Source organism: Erpetoichthys calabaricus, chromosome 6, assembly GCF_900747795.2.
Source record: "Erpetoichthys calabaricus chromosome 6, fErpCal1.3, whole genome shotgun sequence".
NCBI classification, from domain to species: domain Eukaryota; kingdom Metazoa; phylum Chordata; class Cladistia; order Polypteriformes; family Polypteridae; genus Erpetoichthys; species Erpetoichthys calabaricus.
The window spans coordinates 46790762-46812403 of NC_041399.2; the positions used below are offsets into that span (position 1 = coordinate 46790762).

Sequence of the window (21642 nt, forward strand, 5' to 3'; positions counted from 1 at the left end):
CATCTTTCTTGAATCAATCCTGACACATGTTCTTCAGATGTGTCATGTGTAACTTTGGTGTTCTATTTAACGGTATTTATAACATTTGTAATTAGTTTTCATCTTTCACCCATTATCAGGTAAAGGTTTATACTTTTTATTTATAATTTAGCAATTCCTATTGTAAACAATAGAAAATAACCAAAATGTATTCCATATCCTAGAACTAGATTTTCATTCCAAGTCATTTTTGGACCACTATCTTTTTGATGTATTAACATGTCTAACAATTATTCTTACACTTGGTTTCAGAGGTTTCATATACACATTCAAAGTCTGCTGGGTTTAAAGCTTTCCCCTGATAATTTTGCCATTCATGCATCTTACACATTAGCTATATCTACATGTACTGCATCTGCAAATCTGTTTATTCCTTACGGTTATTTTTAATTTACTCAACACTATCTTTTAATGTTTTCCAAAACATTTCTGCTGGGTAACTACTTTAAGATCCATCAATGCAGAAGGTCTTCAAAATGTTGAAACTTTCACACAGATACTTCATAGTCACTTGTATAATCATATTCACTTTGAGTTATCATTACTGACTTTTAATGTTTGGCATTCTTATATGGACGGCTTGAAATACACAAACTAAATAACTTCTTTGACTGATTACATATTTATAGTCTCAAAATGAAACTGTCGGGTCCATAAATGTTTTGGTTTAAGCATTTTCAATCTCTGCCTCTTACTCTTCTCTTTCTATGTCTGTGGCTCAATTCTTGTAAACCGAAGCAAGAAATTATAGTTGGTGGCAGGTGGGAGAATGGTTATATGGAATTTTGGGGATTAAGACATGTCATTTTTTAACTATACAAACTTTACATTTGGGGAAAAAAGAGTATTACTTAATTTCTGTATTTATTATAATAAAAAAGAAAAAGATAGAAACTGCTGAACATAAACATAAATCCAATCATTTTCTAAACCTTTCTATTTTAATTCTAGGTAGTATAGAACCATTGCCTTACCTGACAGAGATGGAACTAGGGCTGGGTGTCAGCACTGATCTACTGGTTTGATTTAATTCTGATTCACAAAGCCCTGCTTCAATATCGATTTTATCTTAACTGAATTAGTGTGTACTGATATATCTGAAGTGGTGGCTTTTTTTAAGAAATTACTTAACCATATATAGAGAACATTAATACAATATGACATATTTCAGTAACACATTATCTGAAGGGTGTCTACATAGTGACTTCATAACATATGCATAAGCATGGAACGACATTCAAGAAGAAATACTTGATTAGTAATGTATAGTTAACATCAGTATTTGGACAATGTGGAACAAAATATCATTGCTCTATTTTAATTTAAAAAAAAAAAAAAAAAACTTTTCACAGCACTGCACTCATTCAAAATTCATAATTTAACATATGTAATGGCACACATATTATTTGCCTAGAGGGGACTGGGCGGTCTCGTGGCCTGGAACCCCTACAGATTTTATTTTTTTCTCCAGCCTTCTGGAGTTTTTTTTTTTGTTTTTTCTGTCCACCCTGGCCATCGGACCTTACTCCTTTCTATGTTAACTAATGTTGTCTTATTTTAATTTCTTACTTTGTCTTTTATTTTTCTTCTCTTCATTATGTAAAGCACTTTGAGCTACTTTTTGTATGAAAATGGGCTATATAAATAAATGTTGTTGTTATGGGGGGCCCTTTGTTTTAATATAATGCAATGTTATGTACTTTATAAAACATCGATATCATCATGTGAATATTATTATTAGAAAATAATCAAATATCGCTTCTTAAATTATACGTTATTCAAAAACCTATTTGTGTGTTATGAATCTCCATGTAGACACCCTTCACCTAAACTGTTAGCCATCTTTATTTCCCTATTAGACATTTAAAACAATCTTGAATTAGTCGAAATGAAAGATTCAGTGGGAAGACTTGTGTCTTTCTATAATTCTACAATTTACACATATCTTCAGTTGATCACTTATAGCAGTCACATTAATTAGTATAGAAAATGTGTCCTCACTGTCCTGAGATAAAAAGGAAGTATTTAAAAACATGGAACTAGAGCTGATGCTTGTTGACATCAGCACTGAATGAATGGAACATGAAAAAAAGGCTATTGTGACTGAAAGCAATGCTATCATGGAAATACTTCAGGTCGACTGCTTTCAGCACACATCCACTTTTGTATCTCAGGCTGCTCTGAAAGTTCCAATAAATGCCTGCTTGCTTTGTCAGGTGAGGTGCATTGTAGGGTCCATTATCTTTAGGGACTCTTATCTTTACAGATAAAAAATGCTATAGATTGTTATTTTTGGGCACAAGTTGAATTAAATAATAATAATAAATTGTATTTATGTAGCACCTTTCCCTTGGCTCTAGACACTTCACAGATTCTCATAAAGAAACAGTAGGTATATTTAACATTGGATACAGAGGTTTCCTGAATAGAGCATTAAAACAGATAGATACAGGATATACAAAAGTATTGAACAGAATAAAAGACAATAAACCAGGGTAAAATACTAAATTAAATACTAAAAGAAAGCCTAGCAAATAATATCTTTGTGGTATAACCCACACACAAATTATACTGAGCATCTGGACACAGAGGAGGACTGAAAGAGGAGGCATAATGTCAGGTTAAGTTAAAAGCCTTCCTGAACAGACGAGTTTTAAGTTGTTTTTTAAAAGAATGAATGGAGTCAGCTGATCAAATTAATTTAGGGAGGTCATTCCAAAGTCTGGGTGCTATATGGCTGAAGGCCTTGTCACCATTGAGTGTAGGTTAGTATGAGGCACAACAAGATTGTCAGAATCAGAGGACCTTAGTGAGCGAACAGGAGCATAATGTTGGAGAAGGTCACTTATTGTATATAGTCTGGTGCAAGGTTATTTAAAGCTTTGTAGGTTAATAATAGAATTTTATATTAAATTCTGTAAGACGCAGGGAGCCAGTGGAGACAAAGCAGAAGGGGTGTTACATGCTTGCTGTTGCTGGTCCATGTTAGGACTCTTGCAGCTCAGTTTTGAATCAGCTGGAGCTGTGCTATAAGATTAGAAGCAGCGCCTGCCAGCAGGGAGTTACAATAACCGATGCGGTATGTGATAAAAGCATGTTATGTTACATAGGTGAAAGTAGAAAAATTTCTTAATGTGGATTATGTGGGCGGAATAAGAAAGGGGGAATCAAAAAAGACACCAAGATTCCTTGCATTAGAAGAAGGTCGGATAATATCACTGTCAAGAGTGATTGAAAAAGAGCTTATTTTCTTAACTTGTGTTTTAGTGCCAATTTGCAGGAGTTCAATTTTGCTGCAATTTAATTTTAAAGAGTTCTGCTCCATCCAGGTTTTAATTTCACTGAGGCAAGTAGTGAGCTGAGAAAGCTCTTACTTTTAACACTAAAATAGAGTTGAGTATCATCTGCATAAAAATGATAACCCAGTCCATAGCTACAAATGATACGGCTAATGACTGGCACTGAGCTGGATCCACTGTTACCAGGACTAACCAACTCTTGCCTGTCAGTCAGATATGACTTAAACCACTGGAGGGTAGTGCCAGATATACCCAGCATGTTCTCCATTCTGGACAGTAGAATATCATGTCTGACAGTGTCAAATGCTGCACTAAGATCTAAAAAAATGAACATACTGGTTTGTCCAGAGTCTGCTGCCATAAGCAAATCATTAGTTACCCAAAGCAGGGAAGTTTCACAGCTGTGCCCTGAAGCCAGACTGAAAGGAAGCTGGAAGCTAAATGCCACATCCACTGTAGATTGTTTAGGTTCTCCTCCTTTGGAAGTCGACTGAGGCAACATTTCTGCTTGACATTGGGATAGGTAATTTCTCAAATTTGTTGTGTTACAACAATAACTAACTTCTAAGCTCCACACCTTACATATGGCTTTGCTTTTTTGACTGATTGAGGTCATTTATGTTAGGTAGAATGCCTAGATGGGGCTGGGTGGTCTCGTGGCCTGGAACCCCTGCAAATTTTATGTTTTTTTTCTCCAGCCTTCTGGAGTTTTTTTTGTCCTCCCTGGCCATTGGACCTTACTTTTATTCTATGTTAATTACTGTTTCCTAATTTTAATTATTTATTTTGTCTTTTTTCGCTTTCTTCGTCATGTAAAGCACTTTGAGCTACATTGTTTGTATGAAAATGTGCTATATAAATAAATGTTGTTGTTCATCCAGTTGTTCTTTACCAATGCACCATTTGAATCCGTAGTAAGTCCACAAATCTGATTTAATTGTCTAAGATGCTGATTTCAGTTAAAGAGAACACACCATTGTTTACACAGTAGTAAACTTCTTTTTCTGTAGAAAGCCTTAACAGGCACATTAGCAACCTCTACTGGATTGGGCACCAAAAACAAAGATAAGCAAAAATCTACATATAGTAATTGAGCAGCATAGAGATTCATGAGATCAATTTTGAGACTTTAAAAATCGATATCAAATCGCTTAAACGAAAAATGACAATTGAGCAGAAAAATCAATATTTTTACCCAGGCCTAGTTGGAACTATCTATAAATAGGGAAGCAGTCCACCATATTGACCACAAAGATTATCCCTATAATAAGCTTGTCTGTAGAAAGTAGTAGCAAAACTACAATGAATGGAGAAAAATAAATCATGATGGCTTTAAGAAAAAGTGAAAACTCCTTGAACAACATATTCAATTCAGTCATTTTTGTATATATAACACTGTTCAATGAGTATATTGACATTCACTTGTCTCGGCTTCAAACCAAGCAAGCTTAAATGCTGGTTCTACTGCACCTTCTCTACTTATATGAAATTCATTCATATGACATTATTCTGATAAACAGGCCAAATGTCGAATAAAACATGATGAAATCCTGGTCAACAGTGCTAAATCAGGCATGTTAAGCTCCATCAATAGGTACTGAGTCTAGATGTCTGAATTTGTAGAGTAAACCTTAGGGACATAGAAATAATTTTACCTGCATATTTCTTACTCCTGTGCCTAGAAAAGCTACACCTGAGGTTTTGTCTGTCTCCAAAAACTGATTCATTAGAATTTCATTTTAGTAATTTTCAGATTGAAAGCCAGAATGGAACCACTCAATAATTTTCACAAGAATGGTTCATTTCATGTTTAATTCACTAGTTAAACTTTCTTTGATGAGGAAAGTGCAAACCAGACAGATAATAATAAGGTTAATATTTAGTTGAAGTTATGTAGCCATATTTCACTACATCTTTATTCCTAGGCCCCAAAACACTTCATTTTTCACAATATACACATACTATAAATGTTCATGTCTGCTGCTGTTTGTTATCTTTGTCACAATTAAGGCAATGGAACTGCTTAAATACTAGTATGTTACCAGAAGCATTATGTTTGCACAAAATATACAAAGAAGTCACTGAGGGAAAAGACATAGTAAACAAGAGTCAGACTAGACAGTACTGTAAGTACTCAGGAACCCCCAGAGACGGGGATACCAGAATGAGAGAAGAGATCATGAGGTACAGGTAGAAGACATTGAAGACATCTGGATTTTTCTAGGCCATGTGATATCAGCAGAACCACCCTGCGGAGGGGTGATAAAATCTTGCCTGTTATCCAGATAATTGTCCCAAGCTCTCTTAGTGCTACATATATTTTTTATTTAAAAACAGGGATCAGGAGTGATGTGATTTCAGGGATCCTCTTAAGGCATATGCTAACAAGAGGTCCTGGTGTTTTGTAGGGCATTCCAGACTCTGGAAACGGAGTGTGGCCATTTAAAAGGTGTTGCAGACTATCAAGGTAATTCCAGGTGGGGCTTCAAATGCTGACATCTACAGTAAGTATATGAGCTGTAGGGAGGAACTAACGATTAATTAGGGTGAGAGAACATAGGAGAATTTGTCTTTATCTTTGTTTCTTTTATACATTAGATCAAACTAAAAATAAGATATACTAACATATTTACTTTGTAAGTGAATTGAACTTAGTAAAGTGTACTGAGTATCGCTACATATTTATAAATAAAGTGAAAATGAATGTTTTTCTTTATTTCTAGTACTGATTTAAGTAATACTGAAATGCACTGAAAGTGAAAGGTAGTTTTACACATACCTTAACTGTTGAATCCCATGATGCAGTGAATAGTTGATTTTCCCGCCAGCAAATTTTGCTCACAGCATCATCATGTCCCATGAGGGTGTTTTGTCTTCTTCCATATGCAACTGAATAAAAATATCTAAATATTAAAATAATAATTAATAAAAACATATAAATGAATGAATACAAAATGAAATACAACCATACTGTACTTAAAAAGTAAAAAGTATTTAAACACATAATTTGTATGACTTGTATGAAAAACCATACAGTAGTTGTTAATATAGTTTTTATATGTGAATATATCTCAGGTCATCAGTGTCTATTTCTGCAATGTATTAAAAATGGCAGAATGTTTTTAAATATGGTCAAATACGGAAGTTCAATAACTGCATTTCAGAACATTTGCAGCAGACAATTAACCAGAAATGACCTGGGCTAATTTGAGAACGAATCAATCTGCTGCATGATAAAGCCAGACTGCACACTACAAACATACTTCTTAGCATAGGAGATATTGGACAATCCAGCTAACAGTTCAGAACTTGAAAGTAATTTCCAACTCTTTAGTCTTTTAAAAAAGCATTTGGGTTGTAAAGTGTTTGCCGGCTTAAGGGGATATACAGACTACTGTAACATTCCACCTGCAGTACCACCAAATCTCTTCTTTGCAGAGACAGATGCCTTAGTATAAATATACAGCATATGTCTAGGTAAATCCATAAATTACATAGAAAAGTATTACTATTTGTTTTGTTTATAAAAGTACAAGACTTTGCATAAACATATGCACAATACTGCACTGAAAAATGTGCCATATAAATGTTTAAAAAGAGTAAAACATACAGTAACATACTTACATTTTGTTATCCCATGATGAACAAACAACAGTGGTGTCTTCTGGGAGTACAACACAAGAGGACAGTGGCTAATAAAAGAAGTACACAGCTTAATAAGAAAGGTGCAAAAAGTGTAATTTTTTCAGGAACTATGGTAAATGTAAAAACTAAAATGTTTCATAGCAAAATTGAGAGGGGAAAGGTGCTACTTATTATTTCACTACAAATGTAACAGTAGCATCAGCTAATACTAACTTAAAGTAAGATATAAAAAGAAACTGTTAAAAGCAACAACCAGTTTTATACAGCATCTTGGTATAGTTAACACGATTAAAAGGCAAACTGCTTGCAGATAGCAATAATACAATTGTTTATATAATAACACAAAGTCAGATAAATTGACTTGGTTAGAGTCACATAGCTTGGAGCAAGCATTGAACATAAATCACTTTGGTAACTTGGCCAAATTGTCTGCCTTGAAACCCAATCTTAAAAACATTGAGCGGGTATATATCCATGCATTATGCTTACAGTAGACTATTCAACTATTAAAAAAAAAACGAAATTATTTTGTACTCACCATGTTAGAAAAGGAAATGCTTCTCTGCAAAGTGTTGGATTCACATGAAAACATCTTCAATGCTGAATCTGAAGTATATAGGCATTTATAAATATTTAAAAAGTAAAGCAAACTATACACAGATATGTACATAACTTGGACTGACCTTGAGAGGTAGTAAAAACTGTAGCAGCATTACGTGTAACTGCTATTCCTGTTACTGCTCTAAAAGACATCAAAAGAAAATTTACAAATTAATATTACAACAGTATGTTACTAACATCAAGTTCTTAACTTATGAAACAAGTGATTCATGAAGAATACTATTTAGAAATCATACATTATTCTCTTAAATGTATTTCATCAAAAAAATTGCTTTCAATTAGGAGCAAAGGGCCACTTAGAAATTAAACTGAAGAATGGTAAAAAAAAAAAAAAAAAATTCTTAATAACATAGGGATTGTGACCGAGTGAAAATGAGGTAACCAAATAAACAGATGCTAGTGATGCTAGTGATGCTGATTACATTTTTCAGTTTTTTGTTGTATATTGCACATTTTGTGTTGGTGGTGGTTCACTTGATATTATTCATGTTAAAACAGTTGCTTTTGCCATCTATTTTTATCATAACGACATACAGTTTTTTTGTGTTCCTTTCCAGGTCTTTTCTTTATAATTAAATGTTGAAGAACTTTTCTGTTACAGTATATTTTACAGCTGAATACCAAAAAAGTTTTGATTGTGCTGCAAAGTATAGTGAAAGCAAGATATAATAAAAATTGTAACTGACCATGTAAAAATGTTTCTTGCAGCTGCTTGCATTTTCACTTTGGATTTTAACCGTGTACTTCCTTAATGCTAGAATTACCAAAGCCTACGAAAAAACTTGTAAAACCGGCCCACCTTAAATCTTTTCGCACATCTCCGTCAGCGTCTTTTGTCCTGTAAATGTGCCGATAAAGACAAGTAGCAAGCAGCCTGCTATTCCATCCCCTCACTAAGACAAGCAGCCTGCTATTCTATCCGCCCAACCACCGCAAAATGTGCACAAAGTTCTCCCAGCTCATGCCTTGAATATCTGGGAGTGTAGTGCTGGAGTTTTAGAGTGGAAATAATAGATCGTTATTTGGAACACATGCATTTCATGTGTGTTCCGTTTCTACAATAATCTGTGTAAACATATTGTTAAAACAGAAACGTTTTTCATATTTTAGTAGAAAATGACAAAATGTAGGCATAAACTATATAATGTGTGAAGCCTGAAGTCCAAAGATCAAATAGACACTTTCACAAAAGGTTCAAGGACGATACAACAGCTTCCGTGGCGTAGTGGTAAGATTTGCTGACTTGTAATCAAGAGTCCCTGGTTCGATCCTAACTGCTTCCTATATTTACCATTTTCAGTAGTGAGCTGCTCTATTATTAATATTATACAGTAAACAGATACATTTGGTTTGCGTCTGTAACAGCCAGTGTACATTTATAGTACTTGTAAAAGTTCAGGCTTCACACATATAGTTTATGCCTACATTTTGTCATTTACTACTAAAATATGAAAAACGTTTCTGTTTTAACATTGTGTTTACACAGATTATTGTAGAAATGGAACACACATGAAACACATGTGTTCCAAATAACAATCTATTATTTCCACTCTAAAACTCCCAGCATTTCACTCTCAGATAATCAAGGCATGAGCTGGGAGAACTTTGTGTATGTTCTGTGGCGGTGGGGGGGGGGGGGGGGGTGGAATAGCAGGCTGCTTGTCTTTATCAGCACATTTATAGGGCAAAAGATGCTGACGGAGACGTGCGAAGGGATTTAAGGTGGGCTGGTTTTACAAGTCTTTTCGTAGGCTTTGGTAATTCTAGTGTCAAACCATACATATGTTAAGCTATAAAATGGCCTGCAAATGACGGATATCAACTAGAATGCAAAAACAGTTTACAAGGTTTATAAGGCAGTACATAACTTTGTCATATCTGAATGCTTGAAGGAATTGCAGCAGAAAATCAGTTTGACACATACAGTATAGCTGCAGGCAACAAAAACAGAGTACTCGATGAAAACAAAAATACATTTAAGCAATTAATAGCATAAAGGCAAACTTACTCTTTGTGTATTTTATGCATGGATGACCGTTTCAATTTAGAAATATTGTTCCATGCTAGCTTTCGGCTTTCTTCAGTCAAATCTTCAAAAGAAGAATCCTCACTTGTAGAAACTAAACAACATCAGTATTAAAAGTTGTAAGTAATGAACATAATAAAATATTAATATTTTTTCAATTTTTCTTTTAATTTATAAACTTGTACATAATATTCTTTGAATTTAGCTGGTTGCTAGAAAGTTTTTATTTAATAAATGTTTACAGCAGTTTAAGTGAGAATGTCATCATTAAACAAATGTTAATGACATCTAATTTAATTTGGCTGGGTGTTTGGTTGGATGTATGCGCCGATACAGCACATTGTCACACCCACCACACAACGAACCACCTCAGGATCCCAGATTAGGACCCAAGTACAGCCGTGCATCGGGTGACACCTCAGCACCACACTACTTTAACAGTGGTTGGAGACTGCTTCATTTTGTGCTCATTGCGATTGGGACAGGCCTTGGCTCAGCAAAATATTTCATTTGAAATAATTTCATAAAAAGGATGAAGGAGTGACCATGCATGAATTAATTTGTATTTTACACTTAATGTATAACACTCTGCAAAGATCTGTTTTCACTTTGACATTAAAGAGTATTTTTCAGTTAGTCAGTTCCAAAAGAAGCCAAATTAAAACCACAATGATACAATGTTGTAAACCAATACAATGTGAAAACTTCTAGGGGGTGAATACATTTTATAGGCATGGCATATTTAATTTTTACCCTCTGCAGACCATCACAAGAACCTGCCTCCTAAAAGTAGCACTTCCACTTCTGGTCTCTTAGAACCTGCCTCCTAAAGATGCCATTTCCTTTTCCAATCCCTCCTATTCCTGTCAGTCAGCTATATACATAATACTGTTTAAGGGAAAACAAACAGCCAAATTCTTCAAGGATACGGGGTGGCTACCTCGGACCTTTTTCCATGTTCCTGTTTATTTATATATATGGTAGTAATGTTTTACTCATTAACAATGTTTATAGCATGTTCAAGAGTAAGTAGCTCTGCTTGACCTAATATTATTACTTATTAACCAAACACTGATCCCTTTATCCAAAGTGACTTACAATATTTAAGATACAACTGTTTACATTTCTGTTGCATTTCCAACTGAAGCACCGGCATGTGAAGTCAATTACTCATGGTCACACAGTGTCAGTAGCAGGATTTGAGCCCACAACCTCAGAGTTTGAAGTCCTAAATTCATTACATCACACTGCCTGCTAACAATATTAGCCTTAGGTAGAAAAGTTAAAAAAAAAAATATTGTATTCAGAAATGCACTTTGTTAATTGGGTGCATTAGAAATACTATCAAGTGCACAAAAGTATTCTTCACATTACAACAGTTGCAGTATATTACCTGGAGATAATTCATACTGAGAAGCACTCCTGCTTGGTGGGCTAGAGAAGCTTTGAAATTTTGGTGTTATTCTTTGAGGATGGGGAGTGTTAAAAAGCTGCTTGGGAGTTTGTCCAAACTCCAGAATTTGTGTAAGCATGGCAATCTTCTGGTCAGTATCTTCAATGCTAAAGAATGAACAAAATAGAGTAAAACCTCAATATTAGGAAAAAACATTACTAAATAAATTACGAAGTCATTAAATATATAATATACATATTTTAAAATACTAAAATATTATTAGTTTTATTGCAAAGACCTGTAGCATGATAATTGTTGACATTTTTTTGTTACAATATTTTTTGAAAAAATAAAGCATGTAATCCAACTCTTTCTCTCTCTCCATATATATATTCCAACGTCTATCTGTGTGTCTGTATGTCTGTCTGCTTTTCACGAGCAAACTACTTAACGGATTTAGATTTGTTTTTATTCTATAATTTGCTTAAACATTCTGGTTGATTTTGTGACTTGTCTCATTGCGCTATGTATCACAGTTCGCTTGCGGTACTGATTTATTTGCGTGAATCTGAGGGAAATGCAGTGGGCAGAGGGGAGGGGTGACGGGCCCTTCTCACTCATGCGCCAGCCTCTGGGCATAACCCTAAACTCTGCTTAGCTAGCAAATGAGAGAACTACTTAACGGATTTAGATTGGTTTTTTTTCTATAATTTGCTTGAACATTCCGGTTGATTTTGCGACTTTTCTCATCACGCTAAGAATCATAATTTGCTTGCCGGAGCAGTATATTCACTTTAATTTGAGACAGAGGCTGCAGGCCGAGGGGAGGGGGGAGCATGATGCCAGGATTGGAGAGGCAGGCAGGGCCCTCTTCACTGTCCTGTTTCACTACTAGGCGGGCGGAGCCACAGGGGACAGCTAGCTTCTTCTTCTTTCAGCTGCTCCCGTCAGGGGTTGCCACAGTAGATCATCTTCTTCCATATCTTTCTGTCCTCTGCATCTTGTTCTGTTACACCCATCACCTGCATGTCCTCTCTCACCACATCCATAAACCTTCGCTTAGGCCTTCCTCTTTTCCTCTTCCCTGGCAGCTCTATCCTTAGCATCCTTCTCCCAATATACCCAGCATCTCTCCTCTGCACATGTCCAAACCAACGCAATCTTGCCTCTCTGACTTTGTCTCCCAACCGTCCAACTTGAGCTGACCCTCTAATGTACTCATTTCTAATCCTATCCATCCTCGTCACACCCAGTGCAAATCTTAGCATCTTTAACTCTGCTACCTCCAGCTCTGTCTCCTGCTTTCTGGTCAGTGCCACCGTCTCCAACCCATATAACATAGCTGGTCTCACTACCGTCCTGTAGACCTTCCCTTTCACTCTTGCTGATACCCGTCTGTCACAAATTATTCCTGACACTGTTCTCCACCCATTCCGCCCTGCCTGCACTCTGTTTTTCACCTCTCTTCCACAATCCCCATTACTCTGTACTGTTGATCCCAAGTATTTAAACTTATCCACCTTCGCTAACTCTACTCCCTGCATCCTCACCATTCCACTGACCTCCCTCTCATTTACACACATGTACTCTATCTTGTTCCTACTGACCTTCATTCCTCTCCTCTCTAGAGCATATCTCCACCTCTCCAGGGTCTCCTCAACCTGCTCCCTACTATCGCTACAGATCACAACGTCATCAGCAAACATCATAGTCCACGGGGACTCCTGTCTAATGTTGTCTGTCAACCTGTCCATCACCATTGCAAATAAGAAAGGGCTCAGAGCAGATCCTTGATGTAATCCCACCTCCACCCTGAATGCATCCGTCACTCCTACCGCAGACCTCACCACTGTTCACACTTCCCTCGTACATGTACATATCCTGTACAACTTTTACGTATTTCTCTGACACTCCCGATTTCCTCATACAATACCACAGCTCCTCTCGAGGCACCCTGTCATATGCTTTCTCCAGGTCCACAAAGATGCAATGCAACTACTTCTGTCCTTCTCTAAACTTCTCCATCAACATCCTCAGAGCAAACATTGCATCTGTGGTGCTCTTTCTTGGCATGAAACCATACTGCTGTTCACTAATAAAGTATCTATCTATCTATCTATCTATCTAATCATCACCTCACTTCTTAACCTAGCTTACACTACTCTTTCCCGTAACTTCATGCTGTGGCTCATCAATTTTATTCCCCTGTAGTTACTGCAGTCCTGCACATCCCCCTTATTCTTAAATATCGGTACCAGTACAGTTCTTCTCCACTCCTCCGGCATCCTACCACTTTCCAAGATTCCACTAAACAATCTGGATAAAAACTCCACTGCCATCTCTCCTAAACACCTCCATGCTTCCATAGGTATGTCATCTGGACCCATGGCCTTTTCATTTTTCTTCCTCTTCATAGCTGTCCTTACTTCCTCCTTGCTAATCCGTTGCACTTCCTGATTCACTATCTCCACATCATCCAACCTCTTCTCTCTCTCGTTCTCTTCATTTATCAATCTCTCAAAGTACTCTTTCCATCTGCTCAACACACTCTCCTTGCTTGTGAGTATGCCTCCATCTTTATCCTTTATCACCCTAACCTGCTGCACATCTTTCCCAGCTCGGTCCCTCTGTCTAGCCAATTGGTACAGGTCCTTTTCTCCCTCCTTAGTGTCCAATCTCTCATATAGCTCATCATACGCCTTTTCTTTAGCCTTTGGCACCTCTCTCTTCACCTTGCACCTTATCTCCTTGTACTCTTGTCTACTTTCTGCATCTCTCTGACTATCCCACTTCTTCTTTGCCATCCTCTTCCTCTGTATATTCTCCTGAATTTACTCATTCCACAACCAGGATTCCTTTTCCTCCTTCCTCTTTCCAGATGTCACACCAAGCACCCTTCTTGCTGTCACCCTTACTACATCTGCTGTAGTTTCCCAGCTGTCTGGTAACTCTTCACTGTCACCCAGTGCCTGTCTAACCTCCTCCCGAAACTCAACCTTGCAGTCTTCCTTTTTCAACTTCCACCATTTGATCCTTGGCTCTGCCCTCACTCTCTTCCTCTTTTTGATCTCCAACGTCATCCTACAGTCCACCATCCTATGCTGCTTAACTACACTTTCCCCTGCCACCACTTTGCAGTCTTCAGTCTCTTTCAGATCAACTCTTCTGCATAGGATGTAATCTACCTGTGTGCATCTTCTTCCACTCTTGTACGTAACCCTATGTTCCTCCCTCTTCTTAAAATACGTATTCACCACAGCCATGTCTATCCTTTTGGCAAAATCCACAATCCTCTGACCTTCTTCATTCCCCTCCTTGACACCATACCTACCCATCACCTCCTTGTCTCCACTGATCCCTTCACCAACATGCCAATTGAAATCCGCTCCAATCACCACTTTCTGTCCCTTGGGTACACTGTTCATCACTTCATCCAACTCACTCCAAAAATCTTCTTTCTTACCCAATGCACACTCAACTTGCAGTGCATATGCACTAACAACATTCATCATCACACCTCTAGTTTCCAGCTTAATAATCATTATTCTGCTTGACACTCCTTTCACCTTCAAAACACTCTTTGACATACTGTTCCTTCAGAATAACTCCTACCCCATTTCTCCTCCTATCCACACCATGATAGAACAATTTGAATCCACCTCCAATCCACCTGGCCTTACTCTCCTTCCATTTAGTCTCTTGCACGCACAATATATCAACCTTCCTTCTCTCCATCGTATCTGCTAACTCTCTCCCCTTACCAGTCATACTGCCAACATTCAATGTTCTTACCCTCAGTTCCACTCTCTTTACTTTCCTCCTGCCTCCGGACATGTCTCCCCCCTTCTTCTTCTCCTTCTTTGGCCAATAGTAGTCCAATTTCCACCAGCACCCTGTTGGCTAACAGTACTGGTGGCGGTCGTTGTTAACCCAGGGCTCGACTGATCCGGTATGGAAATTTGTATTGTTGTCCGCATATTGATTTGGCAAAATTTTACACTGGATGCCCTTCCTGACGTAACCCTCCCCATTTATCCGGGCTTGGGACCGGCACAAAGAAACATACTGGTTTGTGCATTAACTGGAAATTAATCAAAGAAATGAATAAAAATGACTCTGCCTCAAGGATCTAGCATCCTGGTTTCAAATCCTACATCCAGTCATTATCTATGCGGAGATAACAGATTCTCTGTGTGTCTGCGTAGGTTTTCCTCTGAGTGACCTGGTTCACGTCCTACATTCTCAAAGATAAGCATGTTAAGATTAACTATCAATTCCAAACTGTACCTCATGTGAGTGTAGGTGAGTGCAGGAGTTGGAACTACAATTGTGCCCAGTGCTACTGGGAGAGGTGCCGGTCCCACAGATTATTTGGTGTTCTGAGTTTTGAAGAAATTGATCTGTGGACAGTGGTTTTCAAGTGATGAAGATGTCAAGGCAGCTGTGATGTCCTGGTCTGAAGGTCAAACAGAATATTTTTTTTCAAAGGGGTTAAAAGTCATTGCAGGAAAAGTGGATGAGTATATGGAGTTATCAGGGAACTGTATTGAAAAATAAAACCAACATTTTTTGAAAACTCTTTTCTTTCCTCCTGAGGTAGATAAATTATTGAACGCCCTTCGTATTATCTACAAGTAAAAATAAATAGGGACTCATCTTGGTAAGCTCCAAAACATGTTTCAAATATGTGCCTGTATAAACCAAAGGAGATTAATGTTCGTCTTTGGTGTTTAAGAATACAAAGTAATGTTTGGATTTTACCTGTCACAATCCATTCCACCTTCATATGTCAAAGGATGAAACACTGCAGATAAAAATATAAACGCAGAAATGAAATAGACACTTAATACATATATTATGTACAGTTTTTTTTTAACCCAATTATTAACCCAAAATGAAGGTAAACATAGACTGGACCTGACAGAGACACATAAAAGGATGATTAGAACAAAAGCATATAGGAGGCACTATTTTTTTACTGCTATATTCCAGCAGAATAGAGCAAGACTGAGTTTAAGAGAAAAACAGCATCTCAAGGGAAGAGCAACATGGGACAGAGCAGCATGTTAAGTGTGGCCAAAGTTGGAGGTTTAGATTTGGCTGCAGTTAAACTGATGATCCTCTAAAGGACTATTGCCAACATTCTAAAAATGTTAGTCCATTCTTCCATCCCATCTCCAAAAACAAAAAAATAATTATGATCTTGTTGTTTTAAAACTGAAGTTCAAAGTAGCAGCATAATTAGAAAATCCACGTGACTGCCCTAGAAACTTAGAGCTATGAGTTGGATGTTTTGGAGTAGACAAAGCTACAGAATTCTCCAACTTGTCATGTAATGCTGACCTTACAACTTTGTCAATTGTATAAAATAAAAAATGTAACCTGGTCAGTTAGAAATGCAATTTGTGCATTTGGAGAAAAATTATACATATTTAATACATTAGTGCATGGGTCCCCAGCCACCGGTCCGTGACCCACTACCGGGCCGCAGCCGTCTGACAGCCGGGCCGCGAGAGAACTGCCGGCAACGGAGACTCACTCAGACTTTTCAGAATGCTAGGTGGGCGGGGCTTTGCAGCGGCACAGAGAGAGGAGAAAGATCGAGGTGAGAGAGTATTACAAAAAAGTATTTTATGGTCCCGACAGTTTCCCCATATGACACGAGACTATAGAAATCTCGTTACTACGAAGTACATTCAGCAGATGCTTTCATTACAACGAAGTGACCTTGAAATGCTTGAATGAATCATCCACAGAGCAGTTAGATCTGTGGTCGCAGCTCAGTTGTACACATTTACACAACGATCCCCAAACAGAAACATTGTAAAAAAAAAAAAAAATCTTTCTTTGAACTTTCCTCGTACTGTTTTTTTTTTTTTTTTTTGATGTTTTTGTTTTCTGTGGTTTTCAGTGATACCTTTTGCTTATTGCTTGTCAACATTTGAAAAACATCCTTTGGAATTTAACTCATTGTCACCCTCCTATAGAAACGGCAGACACGAAAAAAACGATAACAGTGTTAATGTTTGTGATGTGCAGTCTGTTGGAATGGCAAATGCAAAGCATATTATGTTATATGCAAAAAAAGAAGAAAAATCTTGGGTTGCAAACTTATGCGAACTGCTTAAGAACCTAATAATAATAGAAATCTGCGGTGGGTTGGCACCCTGCCCAGGATTGTTTCCTGCCTTGTGCCCTGTGTTGGCTGGGATTGGCTCCAGCAGACCCCCGTGACCCTGTGTTCGGATTCAGCGGGTTGGAAAATGGATGGATGGATGGATAATAATAGAAATGTTATGTAAATTGTGTATAAAACTGCGCCCCTCCCCCCCAAAACCCGACCGGTACGTGGAAAAATTGCATCTAATAAAGTGGTCCTTGCTGTCAAAAAGGTTGGGGACCACTGCATTAGCGTACTCCTTATTTCCACGAATAAAATACAGTTTATCTTTATAATAAACACAAATGCACTGAAGTGGGAAAGTGAAACATCATAAGTTGGAACTCCAAAAAATCTAGTAAGCATGTTAATTCAGCAAAAACCAGATGCTGCCTTTAATAATCATGGAGTATAACTTTACATCTAAGGGATTGGAATGGCAACCACGATGTTATACATATTGTGCTTGTGTAGTTTTAAATAAAAATGTGCTAAACAATTATGGAAGTGGCCATGCACAACAAGCACCATTACAGCAAATAGGTATAGTTGCAATACTCCAATCTAGCACTGCCCTGATAATTCAACATAATCAACTAATCAATGCTTTAAAAGTAATCCAATTATATTTTCTTAATTGACTAATCATAATTTGACAGCACCCTTAGTTAAGAAACACAAGGCCTGGTAAATAGATCCGAGAAAACTGCACAGTTGGTAATCCTTCAGAATCAAGCTTGTTTAAAATCCATATAGTAACAAATTATTTAATGTATTGCATTTTTTATCCTTGTAGTCATTTAAGATCATATGCTTTCTGTTGCAAATAATATTAAAGTTATTTTATACATAAACCTAAACCTGAATCACACTTTTATCTCTAACCTAAAAATCTTACATTTCCAGCACTATCAGGTGAAGTAAAATAATCAAAATTAACTGATTATTATGTCCATCACTAATTTTTATATAAATACCTCTCATTTTCTCTCTAATATTTCCTTACAGGAAAAGGAGTATAAATACTTACTTGTGTAAGTAAAATAAATTACTTCGTGAAGAAAAACATATCCAAAACTGCATAAATGGCACCAATTTGTCATAATGTACTGTTAAAATATACCTTTATACCCATTTGCATTTCAGGTGTACATTACCTCATTCACATAAAAAGTATGTGAGGTCTACTAGTATAAATGAAACACTGAGTCCTGTTCTCCTAGGATGAAACTGTCTTAAAAATATTTTTGAACACTTCTTTGTAACCGTTAATATAATGAAAGGGGCTGCTTAGAGGAAAAATCTGTAAAAACACTTGCCATTATGTGCAGAAACTGCTTCACTTCCTCTTTGTTTATAGCCAAATATCAAGTCAATCCATTCATGGAGGTGCTCAGAAACAAATTGACTCTCTAAAGCCTCTTGATTTTTACAAAGGAAATCTTTAGGGTCTAAATAAACAGAACATCTACAATTAGGAGAAACAAAATATTTCAATTACATACATTTTAAAAGAAACATTATTATTACTATTTACATGATTTCTGGGCAAGGGGGTAATTTTAACATTGATTTTATTCCAAAATGGAATAGATATTTTATACACAACAGTATAAAAAAAATACATATTTTCCAGTACTGGGAAACCACTAATGACAATGTTCAGCTTTTGTATGAGAAACACAGAATGGGTTTAAAGTTGTCCCACACCTGCTGATAGACAATACAATTGCACTTACTGTACTTAATTGCCCAGCAATGTGCCTCTAATGTTACCAGGCTTTTTAAGTACTTACCAAACAAATATATTTTACCAATGAAGAAGAACATAAAATCAAAAAGCATGACAACCTGACAACACCCAACAGTACTCTTTCCAGAAAATGAAAATATTAACCTATTTTCTATAATAAGGAAATCTAATACTTAAAAATTTGTCAAAAATGAAAAATCTGACATCATGAAGTGAATATTATTGCACCCTTATGCCATGGATATATATAATTACATCTTTAGCCAAAGCAATTTTGACTTGTAGGTTTTTCTACATTGTCTTTTGTACATAAGACTGGAAAATACACGGGAATCTCTCCAACCTTTGTCAAGTAATAAAATATTGCATTGTTTATAACTGCCCAACATCACCTTTTTTGTTCATATGGCATTGATATCTTTCTAGGGAGCAACTGGCATGATGAATTAACTAGCCAGGACCCTAGGGCACCCTCCACACACAAACTATTGGGTAAATTATAGTTACCTTTATGGTACATTTGTTTTGTTTTTCATTGCTCAAAATCACACAAGGAATGCCACTATGTTAACAGACCCTGTTTTTGACAGCCCTCAAGCCTTGACTCCCTAAGAAGACAGGAAAAACTCCCAAAAAGACCCTTATAGGGATAAAAAAAATGGAACAAATCTTGAGAAAGGTAATTTAGAGAAAGAGAGACCCCTTTACAGGTAGGTTGGGAATGCAATGGGTGTCATAAAATGGGGATAAATATAATACAGTAATCCCTCCTCCATCGCGGGGGTTGCGTTCCAGAGCCACCCACGAAATAAGAAAATCCGCGAAGTAGAAACCATATGTTTATATTGTTATTTTTATATTGTCATGCTTGGGTCACAGATTTGCGCAGAAACACAGGAGGTTGTAGAGAGACAGGAACGTTATTCAAACACTGCAAACAAACATTTGTCTCTTTTTCAAAAGTTTAAACTGTGTTCCATGACAAGACAGAGATGACAGTTCCGTCTCACAATTAAAAGAATGCAAACATATCTTCCTCTTCAAAGGAGTGCGAGTCAGGAGCAGAGCATGTCAGAGAGAGAGAGAGAGAGACAAAAGCAAACAAATCAATAGGGCTGTTTGGCTTTTAAGTATGCGAAGCACCGCGGCACAAAGCTGTTGAAGGCGGCAGCTCACACCCCCTCTGTCAGGAGCAGAGAGAGAGAGAGAGACAGATAAAAACAAACAGTGAAAAATCAATACGTGCCCTTTGAGCTTTTAAGTATGCGAAGCACCGTGCAGCATGTCGCTTCAGGAAGCAGCTTGCACAGAAGGTAGCAACGTGAAGATAATCTTTCAGCATTTTTAGACGAGCATCCGTATCGTCTAGGTTTGCGAACAGCCCCCCTGCTCAATCCCCCTACGTCAGGATCAGAGAAAATCAGCGCAAGAGAGGGAGAAAAGTAAGTTGGGTAGCTTTTCAGCCATCTGCCAATAGCGTCCCTTGTATGAAATCAACTGGGCAAACCAACTGAGGAAGCATGTACAAGAAATTAAAAGATCCATTGTCCGCAGAAATCCACGAACCAGCAAAAAATCCGCGATATATATTTAAATATGCTTGCATATAAAATCCGCGATGGAGTGAAGCCGTGAAAGGCGAAGCGTGATATACTGAGGGATTACTGTATATAGAATAGACCAAAAGTAATCCTCTTCACAGTGCTGAATGGGCAATCTATCATTGCCACCTCAGGAATATAATACAATAGTACAAACTACAAGGTAAAATTCAAGAATAGTTTATACCACTCACTAAATACAGAACAAACACATATGAGGATGCAAATTCATACATATGTAAACAGATCTTTTGATTGTGAGAGAAATCAAAGAAAATAAAGAGAAAATTAGCTACTTTTAGTTGAAATACACTCAAACCATATATTAATTTGGAGTCTAAAGATATGAGTAAAGATCTACTCATGGTCCTTCACTATGATAACTATACATTTTTAAAAATATAAAACTGTATTTAAATTCATTATAAACATTTTTATCAAAATATTTACCATTAGCCCATGGTGGAAGAAGCACATCATCGACCATTTTCCCTCCTTGTCTTTTGCCTAGGTCCAGTTTTAAATTATTCATTAAGAAGCTGAAATCAGTTCCATAAAATTCAGGGATAAGCTAAAGAACAAAAAAAGTATAGATGTTTGACAAACTAGAAAACCTTTAATGAACAGATTGAAAACAAGGGAAAAGCTTTAATTTGTTTCATTATTGTCATGATCTACGAATACTTTAACACCAGTACATTTTATTTGGGGAAAATGAGTAAAAAACATACTAATTAATTTAATAAACAAATTAATTTTGAATGTAATTAGCAGGCTGTTGTGAAATTGGAAACTAGTCTTGAAAGCATCCTCAGGCATAGAAAATGTAACAATTGACAACTGTGATAAATGATACTCAGATTTCCATATTCCACACAACCTACAAATCTGTTTGTTAATGGACTGGAGACAAAAAGTACAGATAAGAGAAGAATGCTCCGTGTGGAGTGAGGTCATCAGTGGAGTCCCTCAGGGTCTGTCTTGAGTCCATTGGTTTTTCTGATTTATAATAATTATATAGATTTCAGAGTACAAAAATAATAATAATAGCTAATAGTAAACTAAACACCTATAGCTATAAGAAATTATACCCACATCTTGATAT

At 36.8% G+C, this 21642-nt stretch overlaps 1 protein-coding gene across 2 annotated transcripts in view; it reads right to left on the reverse strand.

The window, feature by feature from the left end:
• Positions 1–21642, reverse strand: part of nsmaf (neutral sphingomyelinase (N-SMase) activation associated factor) — a 79494-nt gene that overhangs the window by 12697 nt on the left and 45155 nt on the right. Inside the window, exons 18-26 of one of the 2 annotated variants that reach the window (XR_003716502.2) lie at positions 20988–21108; positions 18503–18634; positions 15785–15827; positions 11024–11190; positions 9613–9724; positions 7667–7725; positions 7522–7589; positions 6963–7030; positions 6118–6227 (exon numbers count right to left, since the gene is read on the reverse strand). Coding sequence is in view for 1 of the 2 variants with exons in the window: in XM_028803559.2 (XP_028659392.1) it covers positions 6118–6241; positions 6963–7030; positions 7522–7589; positions 7667–7725; positions 9613–9724; positions 11024–11190; positions 15785–15827; positions 18503–18634; positions 20988–21108 (894 nt within the window). In the remaining variant the exon portion in view is untranslated. Of the gene's footprint in view, positions 1–6117; positions 6242–6962; positions 7031–7521; positions 7590–7666; positions 7726–9612; positions 9725–11023; positions 11191–15784; positions 15828–18502; positions 18635–20987; positions 21109–21642 lie in introns of both variants that reach the window. The other variant, XM_028803559.2, reaches the window with a different exon arrangement.